The following is a 13,088-nucleotide window of genomic DNA, read 5'->3' on the forward strand; positions in this document are numbered from 1 at the left end:
AGCAGCCTTATTTATAATAGCCAGAAGCTGGAATAAACCTAGATGTCCCTCAACAGAGGAATGGATACAGGAAATGTGGTACATTTACACAATGGAATACCACTCACTCAGCTATTAAAAACAATGAATTTATGAAATTCCTAGGCAAATGGATGGATCTGGAGGGTATCATCCTGAGTGAGGTAACCCAATCACAAAAGAACACACATGATATGTACTCACTGATAAGTCGATATTAGCCCAGAAACTTAGAATACCCAAGAAACAATTTGCAAAACAGATGAAACTCAAGAAGAATGAAGACCAAAGTGTGGACACTTCTCCCCTTCTTAGAATTGGGAACAAAACACCCATGGAAGGAGTTACAGAGACCAAGTTTAGAGCTGAGATTAAAGGATGGACCATCTAGAGACTGCCACACCCAGGGATCCATCCCATAATCATCCTCCAAATGCAGACACCATTGCATACACTAGCAAGAATTTGCTGAAAGGCCCCTGATATAGCTGTCTCTTGTGAGGCTATGCAGGGGCCTGGCAAACACAGAAGTGGATGTTCACAGTCAGCTATTGGATGGAACACAGCGTCCCCAATGGAGGAGCTAGAGAAAGTACCCAAGGAGCTAAAGGGGTCTGCAACCCTATAGTTGGAACAACAATACGAACTAACCAGTACCCCCAGAGCTCTTGTCTCTAGCTGCATATGTAGCAGAAGATGGCCTAGTTGGCCATCATTGGGAAGAGAGGGCCCTTGGTCTTGCAAACTTTATAAGTCCCAGTATTGGGGAACAGCAGGACCAAGAAGTAGGAGTGGGTGGGTAGGGGAGCGGGCGTGGGAGGGGTATGGGGGACTTTCAGGATAGCATTTGAAATGTAAATGAAGAAAATACCTAATTAAAAAAAACACAGATGCAAAAGGAAAAAATAAAACATCAAGAGACAGCTGATGAAATTTGACTGAAGGTAACCAGGTGGCAGGATATGTTTGCATTAAAGTTCTTGTTTTATGACTATTGCTGTAGTTATGTATGAAAAAAAAAATCAAGTGAACATTTAATAACATAAAGGAATTTACATGTTAGGCCTGATAAATCATGGCTAAAGTATGGAAATTGTTACACTGCCCCAGTTTCTTCATATGTTTTGAGTTTTCACATCAGGGCATAAATGAACACACAAAGTTCACAGCACAGAGGCATTGTGGGCAGGCCTCCTACAACAAGCTAAGAGCCAGTGTCCTATGGTACTCCAAGCCAGGCAACTGGAAAGGGTTTATTCTGCTGTTCTTCATAGATTTCAGTCAATGCATGCTCTGTGATAGACACACCTGATGAGACAAAAATCAAGTAAAACACAGTTATGCATGAGTCTTTCACTTGAATGCTGCTGGATGAAAATCATGTTGATAGCATGTTGAGAAACACATCTCACACATAAGGACCATCATTGTGAAATATGAAATGCTCATCAATGATTTTCTCTATTTCCCCTTCTTCATACCTCTTGTGTGTATTTAAGTACAGTTTTATGACTTTATGTGTATGCCTGGAGTATTTGCATGTGTTGGCTCGTGTATGAGTAGTAAGGTGTCTCAAATGTTATCTTGACCTTGTTTTCTGAGACACTTGCCCTGAAGCTGGAGGTGAGAACCGTGGCTAGACCATCTGCATGGGGCTACCAAAGGGTCTGTCTCCTTCTATCAATATTGGTGTGATATTGTAGTTCACATTGCCATGCAAGGCTTTTATTTGTTCACTAGATCTGAACTCATCTCATGTTTTCAGAACAAGTATTTGGTCTAGTGAGCTCTCAACCCTGCCACAAGATGGGAAGGCCTGATGGATAGTTTTTCATTTCATGATAATTCTCATGAGCATATTATAGTCCAGAAAGCATATGGTAGTTTGTGGGGGTCAATCCTCTGTTGAAACTGTTTTACAAAAAGCATAAGCAGCTGAAAAATGAGTATATTTTCTGATTTGTAGAATTTTTGTAGAAAATTACAAACTGGAGAAACCATTGGTTATTATCAATTTCCTATGATGATGAGCATCCCGTGGAACTGGGAAATTTAGATTAAAAGGACATATTATGACTTGTGTTAAGATCTGAAGTATGGCTTTGCTGACTCAAAGGGCAACACAAGTGACCATGTTCTTTGATGAGTCTAGTCTCCTAGGCAGAGCAGCCCTGGCATTTCAGAGTTGTTGAAAGGAACTAGTTTGGCCTTGTGTTTGATGTACCTAAAGGATTCTGTTATTTTGCCTCTCAGAAACACATTTCACTCACATTGCCTTAAGGTATGCAGCAGTTGCCTTGAGGGGAGATGGGCAGACATATGCCTCAGGTTCGTTGCTTCCAGAATCCACAGTCTAAATATTGTAGCACCAAATAATATATAATATATAATAAAATATATAATGAGGTAACAAATTTCAGAGACTTACCATTTCTACCATTTCCAAGACCTCATGAGGAAGGCCATGAAAATCTTTCATTGCTTGCTTAGAAGAATTTTCCAATCCAAGAAGCTCATAGAAAGGATACTCCCTAAATACGATGGTACTCCACACTGGGCCATGACTTCTACTTACAATGTCATAGTATGTCTTGAATATTTAGTGCTGAGAGACACTGACACTGCAAGTCCCACCTGTTTGAGCCAGGTACCAAAGGGGCTACAGCATGGAAAGATGATGAATCAGGTGGGAAATGTAATTCTCTCACCTGGACTGCAGAGTCAGGATGGCTGTCTCTTCATAGCAGGAAGTTTATGTGTATGACTTCTCTGTCCATGCATTAGTGCATTGGGAACAATGATGTCAATGAGTAGAGAGCTAATTACTCACACTCTGTAGGAGATGGGGTTACAGAGATGGAGTCCTGGTTGGGGGAGGTATCTGACAGGTAACAAAAGGTTGTATACACTGCCTCTTCTGGCCTGGTTCCCCCTGCAGCAGTTCTGCTGTACCAGGCCGAACACAGGCCTGTGGTTTAGGAACCACGGGCCTGGGCCCAATGATCAATCCTTGAAAGAAGACACAGAGAAAGGACTCTATTAATGACATTGACACTGAAGGATTTAGCATAGAGCTGCTGTGTGGTACCACAGTTCTCCACAGAATTCCTCTCTTCCTAACCTGTGCTCCTTTTCACCAAAAACTCCTCCTTCCTCTTTCCCTCCATCATCTGCCCTTGGTCACATCCACTGCTGTCTGCTTCTGACTCAACTTCTTCAGATATACATCAGCAGTATTTAGTTGGAAAGCTCGTTTCAGGCTTTAGACATCTTAAGGTTTGTGCTCTAAAAATGGGTGCAGCCTGTCAATAGTAGAGTGCCTTTGGAAAGGAAGGGTCAAATGTCATGTGAATGTTGGCAGTCATGCCAACTCAGCTTCCTTGGGACTTCATTCTCCATTGTTTGTTATCCCTTACCTGGATGTTCTGTGTCTTCTACTTCGAGTGGGGAAGCAGAGAAACCTCCTGAATGGGTGAATAATATGTCTCCTCACCCACTTCCATAGCCTTCTGCTGTTCCTGTTCCTGTTTGGGGCTATAGGTGCCTCCTGGAGATGGCCCTTGGTAGATGTTAACTCAAGGATGGAACATCCAGGGTTCTGTTTGCTTGTGGTATCCTCCAAAAAGGACAGCACATCCAGAGGTGTGAGACTAAATGAGATGGTAATTCCTGTCTCTTCAATCTCAGCCTTTTTTATCCCCTTGGATGTTTTAGCAAACAAATCAGTAGCATCTGTCTCTGTAGCATTTATATTCACTATATTCACACAGTCATCCTGTGGGGCAGAATTCACAGGTAAGCTGATATGTATAAACAGGTGACCTGGACCTACAAAAACACTTGCTACTTTTGACATTTACCTGCTGCACAATGTTGCCGTTTTTTGATGCCACCATGAATGTAGGCAGAGCCAATTCACTCCATCTCCTCTTTAAGGGAAAGGGAGGAAGGATGATACGACATGCAGGTGACTTGATTGAGTATCTTTTTTGAAGATGTACTATTTGTCCAGGATGGTAATGGCTTTTCTTCTTGAATAGTATATCGTTTTTTGCCAGGGTATCTCTAAAGTGAGTTGTTCTTGCCCTGTCCAAGTTCTCCACTGCCATGTGGCTCAGGGAACATATAGTGTTCACCAGGCTGGAGATGGACCACCCTGTTTCACTGAATGCTGATGGTAAATTTGCATCACTCAGATCTGTGCATGTTTCACTGGATGCTGATGGTAAATTTGAATCACTGAGATGTGCCCATGAAAATTTGTCTGCCATGTCCTTTACCTCAAAAGGAGGATGATGGGACCACCACCATCTCCTAGAAGTAAAAAACAAAAACAAAAAAAAGACCATAAGATCAGGTACAGGAGTTCTATACAAATATATACAAATGTCAACTTGTATATAATGAAAACCAAACCTATCTCTAACATTGCAATGGTGTATCATGTGGTCAAAGAGAAAAAACACAACACAACACAACAAAAAAAGAAACAATTTTAAAAACCAACCCAACCACAAAACAGTTATGAGAAAGCTAAGAAAGATGACATCTGGACAAAACTTCACTCTTAGAGGTTGAAACAAAGGGCAAAGAAACAAAGAACTGGTCCATTTAAATGATGAACAGATCTGAGGAACCCTTGACTGAATCACCCAGAGAGGACAGAAATTATTGAGATGTAAGGTATGCTGGAGACAAATAGGATCCTTGGGAACTTTAGGAAACCTTGAACTACAGAGGGTTGAATGTCCTCATCTTTTTTTTTTTTTTTTTTTTTTTTGGTTTTGGGTGGATAGGACATGGCAAGTCCAGGGATAGTTAACAGAATAGAGATACTTAATAGGATAGGAGAACTTTTTTGATCATCAAAACTTGGAGAATATAATAGTGACAATGTGTTCAAAGTATACAATGTGATAAAATTTCTTTTTTTTTAAAGATTTATCTATTTATTATATATAAGTACACTGTAGCTGTCTTCAGACACTCCAGAAGAGGGCGCCAGATCTCGTTGTGAATGGTTGTGAGCCACCATGTGGTTGCTGGGATTTGAACTCTGGACCTTCAGAAGAGCAGTCGGGTGATCTTACCCACTGAGCCATCTCACCAGCCGTGATAAAATTTCTTATTTGCAACACCTATTTCATACTACCAAAGCATTTAAAATCCAAAAATGTCAAAGTGCTGTACTCATTTATAAATAGAATTACAGGTGCTAGAAAATAAGTAACAAAAGTAAAAGCACAAATTAATCTAAAAACCACTGAAGAGATAGAGATAAAATTGAAAAACAACAAGAAACAAACTCAAATTTTTTTTTTTCAGAGTTGAGGACTGAACTCAGGGCCTTGAGCTTGCTAGGCAAGCACTCTCTACTACTGAGCTAAATCCACAGCCCCCAAACTCAAATTCTTGAGGTAAAATTGTATTAGCTAATAAACTCAACATCTTAAGATGAAATCACATCCGGTATGTCTGTTTCCAAGTGATTAATAGCATCAGTGGCTAGCTGACCCAGTGGCTGAGTCTGCAGTCAACCAAGCAACAGCTTCTCTTCAGCAAGAGGAAAAGATTCAGAACCAGTCAGTGACTTCAGTGGGCAGGGTCTAAATGAACAAATGATCTCCAGTGACGCCATGGCAAGAAAATACCCAATCATGCTAGTCACAAGCAAAAAGTTTTTCTTTGTCTCTACCAACACTGATTTACTATCCCCATGACCACGACCAAATCCCCGAGGAACAACATCCAGTACATAAGTTTACTTAGTCCCTGGCTCTCAGTGAACCTGGACAGCACAGCTGGAGACTTGAGAAAATGGGTCTGAAGCAGCTGCTTCTGTGGCTTCTGCAGGTCTCAGTTCTGTGAATGTACCAATTTCTCCTTCTGGTTTCCACTGCTCTGGTGTTTCCTAACCTCCACAAACAGCACCCTCTCTATAATCCACAAATTCAGAAACAGGAGATGGTGTGAGTCCTCTGTCATTCAGACTTTAAGGAGGTCATTTTGACTATCATGAGAGCAGCAATAACATCAAACTTGAATGGACTCAGAGGACTTTGTGCTGACCTCACTGAGAGACATGGTTATTCACTAGTCAGAGAGTGAACACACAGGCTTCTTCGATGTCTTTTTCACTCAGACCCTCAAATTCTACATGACTCTGCCTACCTCAAATCTCCCTATCTCCACAGACAATGTAGCAGACTCCTTTTTCTTAAATTCATATTAATGAGAATCAAAGAGATGGAGGCCTGTCCTTAACACTGTGATGCCATGAGGAAATGTGCTGTCCTTCAACGCTGCCAAGAGCATGTTTTTGTCTCATGAGTTCCATGTGGGAAAGGAAAGGTTCTTACTATGATGGAAAATTAAAATAGGCAGGGAAATAGCATGAGAAATATCAAAGCTGGTGGGTAGGTTCCAAGTACATGGAATAGTTAAACTCCTTTTTTAAACAGCTACTATGGACATATTAACAAGGATTTTAATGTATAAAACAATGTACAAAATAGCAAAGAAAAATGAAAAGAGAATAATAGAAAACTGGTTGATTAAAAACACTGGAAGCAAATGCACAAACTAAATTTAAAACTATGAACAGTAAATCCAAACCCCTACCCCAACACCAACCCACCAGGAAACAAACTCACTATGTTCAGGTCCGTGGGGTTCACAGATGTTCAATTCCAAATATGGGAAATAAAAAAATAAAGATCTCAGAACACAATTACAATCCGACTGCTCTTAGATAACAAGCAGCTAGCTTATAGCAGTATAAGAACCAGATCCAAGACCAGCTGCTGCTGTACATGAGACTAGCATTTCTCACAATGACTCCTTGTGAGCTTATGGGACCTGTGACCTAAACACATCTAAAGTAAAATCTCTTTACCAAGTTCTCCTTTTCATTGCTCTTCCCAAATCCATGACTTTAAACAGCTTCTGAGAGACAGAGGTTGGTTTGGCTCAGGCTTTCAGAGGTTCAGGCACAGCATGATAGAGGGCTCAGCTTCTGGCACTGGCAGCAGAGCGTGAGGCAACTGGTTTCAGTGCATGAACAGTCTCCCAGGTCTCCTAAGGACCCACTGCCTCCCAGCAGGCCACACATCCAAGGTTTCCCTAACTACTCAAACAGGGCTGCTTAAGGGGACTGAATGTCTAAACACATGAGACAGCACAGGACATATCACATTCAACCCATGATAAAGACCTTTTACTCTTAACAGCAATCATCAATAAAGACAAAGAAAATGATACCTTGAGGAAGATGTGGTTCTCTGGGATATGGACAGTGGCTTCAACTAATTAGGAATTTATGTAGGGTTCATTAATGGTCTTGATATTTAAGACCTATCTTTCTGTATCAACAGTTGGCTTTTAACAGATTTATCATCTTTGCATTCAGGGTGTCCAATGCCTTTTGACTTTAACTTATACTTGTGGGTTTAAAGGATGTGGGGGTCCCTCATTGGCACTAAGGTACTAAAAGATGTCCTGTGTCGACTGCAATCCCAGGGCATGTGAGGAGAATCTACAGGTGTCCAAAGAAGCTTCATCACAACTGTCCCATAGGATCCTTGCCTGATTTCTCATTAGAATCCCTAGATCTCATGAGACAGGGATTGGTGGTTCCAGCATTATTGAGAAAGTCTTGTCATTTCAGAGTACTAAACACAAAAAAAGATGGTTTGACATCTGTGTTTGACTGAATGGTTATAGCAAAATTTGGATCACTGAGATCTGTGCATGAAATTTTTTCAGGCATGCCCTGAACCTGAAAATGTGGACAATGACACCACCACAATATGCTAGAAAGAAAAAAAAAATCAAGAGCAGGTCTAGGAGGCAAGGCTATAGCTATCAATTTGTATATCATGAAATCCAAAGCTCTCAAGCAGTGTAATTATGTATCATGTGGTCAGAGATTAAAAAAAAAAATTAAACAGAAAAACAAACAAGAAACCAACCCAACTCCAAAGCAAGTATGAGAAAACTAAGAAAGATCATACCTGGAAATAACTGGGATACTTAGAAGATGAAACAAAGATCAAAGAAACAAGAGCAAAACTTGACATGCAAAAAGTATTGAAATGTTACACCTGATTAGTAAATACAAATAGGATCCATCTAGACAACCTTGTACTTCAGAGTGTTGATAGTTCTTAAAGAAAGAGATTGCTCAATTCACAAAACAGATACCAACATGGATATAACAAACATGCACCACCGGTTGCCTCCCTTTTACTACTACATCCTGAGTGTGATGATACATTCAAGATCTTATGAACATGTAAAGAGGTCAATGTAAGTACAAGATTGAACGAGTAATACAGTCTCTCCCAAGAAGGACAGCCCAGGCCCAACGGATTGCATAGTGGATCTTACCTACTGGCAACAAAGTATAGTAGAGATCAATGATCTTCAAGCTGCTTCACTAGAAAAACAAAGATTGTTACGAACTTAGTCTACAAAGTTAGTATTATACTATTACCAAAAACGTAACACACACACACACACACACACACACATGAGCACATATGTATCACAATGTGTAAGTTAATTTCTTTGCTGACAATCTATGTGTACATTTGAAAATGCATTCTTTGGTAGATCACACAACAAGCAAGTAAGGATGTCAAGGGAAGGGGCCAGGCTCAGCCACCAAGAATGAAATGCTGGCATAGTCTGAACTAGACAGATACATAGGATTGGTCACATGGAGCATGCCAGTTCCAGAGGTATACTGAGCTTATCTAGAGCAACGACTGAGTAAATTGACTCTTAATCAACAGGCACAATGTAGGCACATGTGAGGGGCTGCTGCAATGTAACAAAACAGATGAAAATGATCCAAGTTCACGCTGTGCATGTATAGGAGTGCTACAGGAATATTCCTTACTTTACATAGTTAAGGTTTCAAATGCAAAAAATAATAATAATAACAGAATACAATATAGCGAAGCAAAATTGTTGAAGGAGAACCATTTTATTAAAAAAAAAATGAACACACAAGCAGAAATCATGCCTCAAAGCAAAAACAGTAAGGGTACAAATCAAAAGGAAACACAGATGATAAAATCCACAGCAACAGATAGTAAAATTCCCAATGTCAAGACTTAAGAGTCTAGTAATGCCCAAGTTTATCAGGACCCATGGTGGAGTCCAACTGCCCTTCATCCAATAAGAATTTCTCTGCAACATCAGGACAAACTCCAGCACACTACAATGTCTTCTATAAAAAGAATTTCCATCCTTTCAAAGTTTGCCATGATGTCACTGCAAGGGATGGATCAGTAACCACAGGAATAACCTAAAGAAGTTTCTCTATACAACCTTAGAAACTTCATTATTTTTTATCATAACAGTGTACAAATCCTCAACAACTTGCAACCTAAGGGACAAGAGGTATCCCTTCTCCCAGGCTCTCAAAGGAGAAGGAAGGCATGGCAGTTGGTGAAGCTGGTGAGTTGACAAGGTGGGTCAGAAGCAGCTGGTCACATGGCTTGGGTGGGCCCTTGATGCATCCAGTCACCCAACTTCTCCTACTTTCTAAAGTACTGGGGTTTCATGATCTTCCCAACTACTCAGTACAACCTGCTAGAGATCAAGCATTCAGACACATGAGAAGGTGTGATGCCTTTCCCATCAAACCTTGAGGAGGACACTTTGATTTTAATAACAGGATGCCCCATAATAAGGAAGAGGATAGACTGTGCATCTATGGTTAGGGATATGGGTCTGCACTATTTTGAGAGTGACCCTATAGACTGTTTCAATGGCTTTTCACTAACACTATGCATTCCATAAGAACCCACTACTACAGACATCATTGTCTCTGTGCTCCTGATATACAATTCCTTTATCTTAAACTCCTATGGATGGACATCTAAAACTCTCATTTGAGACTGCAATGCTGTGGACTGTCTTACATGGCATGTTTTGGTTTGGGAGTGAATGGGATGTGTCAGGTCTGGAAGATTATTAATAGGATAGGTGATCTTTTTTAAAGCTCATCAATGCTTGGGGGATGTAATGGTACAGGCAATGTATTTGAAGTGCACACTCTCATGGAATTCATCTACATCATACTAGCAAAGCATGTAAAATAAAACAAATTAAATGTCAAAATGTTAAAGAATCATACTTATTTATGAGTAGAACTAAAGGTGGGAGAAAGCAAGAACAAAAGTAAAAGCACAAATTAATGCAAAAAATGGTGAAGAGATCTAGATCAAAACAAACTAGGAAACAAAACTGTTGAGATCGGATTAGAAAACAAACTCAAGCTCTTGAGGTGAAATCAGATTAACTATGTCTGCTTCCAAGTGATCAATAATATCAAGGTCTATGTGACCCAAAGTTTGCATCCAGACACTCTGCAGCCAACCAAACAACAGCTCTGCAGTGTGAGAACAAGACCCAGACCCAGTCTCTGGATCAATGAACAGGGTCTGCGAATCTGCACAGAGGCTCCAGTGACTTCATTGTAAGAAAAGAATGAATCATGCTACTCACAACCAAATTTTTATTTTGCTTTGTATCTACCAACACTGATTTGCTTTCCCCATGACCACGACCAAATCCCTGAGAAACAACATCCAGTACATAAGTTTACTTAGTCTCTGGCTCTCAGTGAACCTGGACAGCACAGCTGGAGACTTGAGAAAATGGGTCTGAAGCAGCTGCTTCTGTGGCTTTTGCAGATCTCAGTTCTGTGAATGAACCAATTTCTCTGGTGTTTCCTAACCTTCACAAACAGCACCCTCTCTATAAACCACAAATTCAGAACAGGAGATGATGTGAGTCTTCTGTCATTCAGACTTTAAGGAGATCATTTTGACTATCATGAGAACAGCAATAACATCAAGTTTGAATGGGCTCACAGGGCTTTGTGCTGACCTCCGTGAGAGACATGGTTATTCACTAGTTAGAGAGTGAACACACAGGCTTCTTCAATGTCCTCCTCACTCAGACCCTCAAATTCTACATGACTCTGCCTACCTCAAATCTCCCCATCTCCACAGACAATGTAGCAGATCCCTTTTTCTTAAATTCATATTAATGAGAATCAAAGGGATGGAGGCCTGTCCTTAACACTGTGATGCCATGAGGAAATGTGCTGTCCTTCAACACTGCCAAGAGCATGTTTTTGTCTCATGAGTTGCATGTGGGAAAGGAAAGGTTCTTACTATGATGGGAAATTAAAATAGGCAGGGAAATGCCATGGGAAATATCAAAGCTGGTGGGTAGGTTCCAGGTACATGGAGTAGTCAAACTCCTTTTTTTTTAACAGCTACTATGTACATACTAACAATGTACAAAATAGCAAAGATAAATGAAAAGATAATAAAAATGGATGATAATTTTTAAAAAGAAAGCCAATGAGTTAACTAAATCCAAAACTATAAACAGTAGATCAAAATCCAGGCCCCAAAACCAAACACCATGAAGCAAACTCACTATGTTCAGGTCCTTGGGGATCACAGATGTTCAGTTCCAAAGATTAACAATAAAATATAAAATTCTCAGAACACAATGCTGAGTCTGACCACCCTAAACTAACAAACAGCTCTCTTTACTGCTCACTCTCAGCTGCTGCCTTACATGGGTGAGCAACTATCACTTCTCATAATGGCTATTTGTGAGGTCATGGGAGCTAAGGCCCAATCACAGCTAGCCAAAATCCATTTCCACTCTCAAGGGCTTTTCATGGCTCCTCTCAAATCCATGACTTTAAACAACTTCTGAGAGGTAGAGGTTGGTTTGGCTCAGGCTTTCAGAGGTTCAGGAACAGCATGATAGAGGGCTCAGCTTCTGGCACTGGCAGCAGAGCATGAGGCAACTGGTTTCAGTACATGAACAGTCTCCCAGGTCTCCTAAGGACCCACTGCCTCCCAGCAGGCCACACATCCAAGGTTTCCCTAACTACTCAAACAGGGCTGCCTAAGGGGACTGAATGTCTAAACACATGAGACAGCACAGGATATATCACATCCAACCCATGACAAAGACCTTTTACTCTTAACAGCAATCATCAATAATAACAGAGAAGATGATACCTTGAGGAATATGTGGTTCTCTGGAGTATGGATACTGGCTTTAACTAGTTAGGAATTTATGTAGGGTTTGTTAATGGTCTTGAGATTTGTGCCCTAAAATTCTGTGTTACCTCGGCTTTTACAGACTCAATATCTCTGCACTCAGAGTGTTCAATGCCTTTTGCTTTGAACATAAACTAATGGATTTAAAAGATGTGTTCGCTCATTGATACTGAGTTGCTGTAAGTTGTTCTGTGTCCACTGTATCCCAGGGCACGATGTGAGGAGCCCCTACAGGCCACCAAGGGAGAAGCTTCATCACAACTGTTTCATAGAATCCTTGTCTGATTTCTCATATAATTCCTAGATATCTTACGACAGGGATTGGTGGTTGGAGTATTACTGAGAAAAGTCTTGCCATTATGAAGTACAATACGCAAAAAGTTTTATTTCTAGGCCCATGGAACATGGAGCCATGCCATCTTTGCCCTTCAGAAAAATGTATGGGTTTGCATCATCACAAAACTTCACATATTGAATTCATGTTATTGAAAATACTGAGGTGAAAACCAACCTGCCACAAGATGAAGGATGGAAGGATGGCTTCTTTTTCTGTTCAAAACTCTGATTCTGTCCTTCTGCATGTTCACCAGAAGGACTACACTCAGTATTTTATTCATTTGTGTTACATTCTATTTATTCTGCTACATGGATTTCCTCGAAGCACTGGACCTGATCTGCCTCTCTGCTGTCCATGGAGACAAAACTCTCCAAATTGCAAGACATCATAAGAGTATTATCTAGGAGATTTCCTGCAAAGCTTTTACCTTGTCCTCAAGTGTATGTTTTGAAGATGGACAGATGGAAAAATCCTGACACTTCCTAGAGCTTCAACTTGGTTTAGTCCATGCCATAGACACAACCTCACCCACTGCCATCTGTCTGTATTTTCTCCTCATTGAACCTGATGTCTGTCTGCCTAATCCTTCATCTGAACCTTGTCTTTCCTCTTGCTATTGCAACTGGACT

At 40.6% G+C, this 13,088-nt stretch overlaps 1 protein-coding gene across 3 annotated transcripts; it reads right to left on the reverse strand.

Annotated features, from left to right (window-relative positions):
• Positions 1 to 1,051: 1,051 nt before the first annotated feature.
• On the reverse strand, positions 1,052 to 11,580 carry LOC110311728 (uncharacterized). 3 transcript variants are annotated; one of them, XM_021185227.2, is made up of 6 exons: positions 11,482 to 11,580; positions 8,407 to 8,455; positions 3,879 to 4,332; positions 3,435 to 3,793; positions 2,727 to 3,027; positions 1,270 to 1,326 (listed from the first exon to the last, which is right to left on the reverse strand). In XM_021185227.2, the coding sequence occupies exons 3-5, from the start codon at positions 4,287 to 4,289 to the stop codon at positions 2,994 to 2,996; spliced, it is 804 nt and encodes a 267-aa protein (XP_021040886.1). In that variant the 5' UTR covers positions 4,290 to 4,332; positions 8,407 to 8,455; positions 11,482 to 11,580; the 3' UTR covers positions 1,270 to 1,326; positions 2,727 to 2,993. The 3 variants fall into 3 exon arrangements, with proteins under 3 accessions (XP_021040888.1, XP_021040886.1, XP_021040887.1); XM_021185229.1 differs by lacking the exon at positions 2,727 to 3,027 and having other exon boundaries at positions 1,052 to 1,326; XM_021185228.2 differs by lacking the exon at positions 8,407 to 8,455.
• Positions 11,581 to 13,088: the final 1,508 nt, after the last annotated feature.

This window comes from Mus caroli, unplaced genomic scaffold (assembly GCF_978045245.1).
Source record: "Mus caroli unplaced genomic scaffold, Mus_caroli_1 scaffold_17, whole genome shotgun sequence".
In the NCBI taxonomy this organism is placed as follows: Eukaryota; Metazoa; Chordata; class Mammalia; order Rodentia; family Muridae; genus Mus; species Mus caroli.

Excerpts from the sequence above, each read along its gene's own strand:
- LOC110311728 (XM_021185228.2), bottom strand. The coding sequence starts at position 4,289 with ATGGCAGACAAATTTTCATGGGCACATCTCAGTGATTCAAATTTACCA. Across the intron at positions 3,794-3,878 it reads ACGGCAACATTGTGCAGCAG|GATGACTGTGTGAATATAGT; the intron begins GTAAATGTCAAA and ends TCTGCCCCACAG. Across the intron at positions 3,028-3,434 it reads AGAAGACACAGAACATCCAG|GATTGATCATTGGGCCCAGG; the intron begins GTAAGGGATAAC and ends TCTTCTTTCAAG.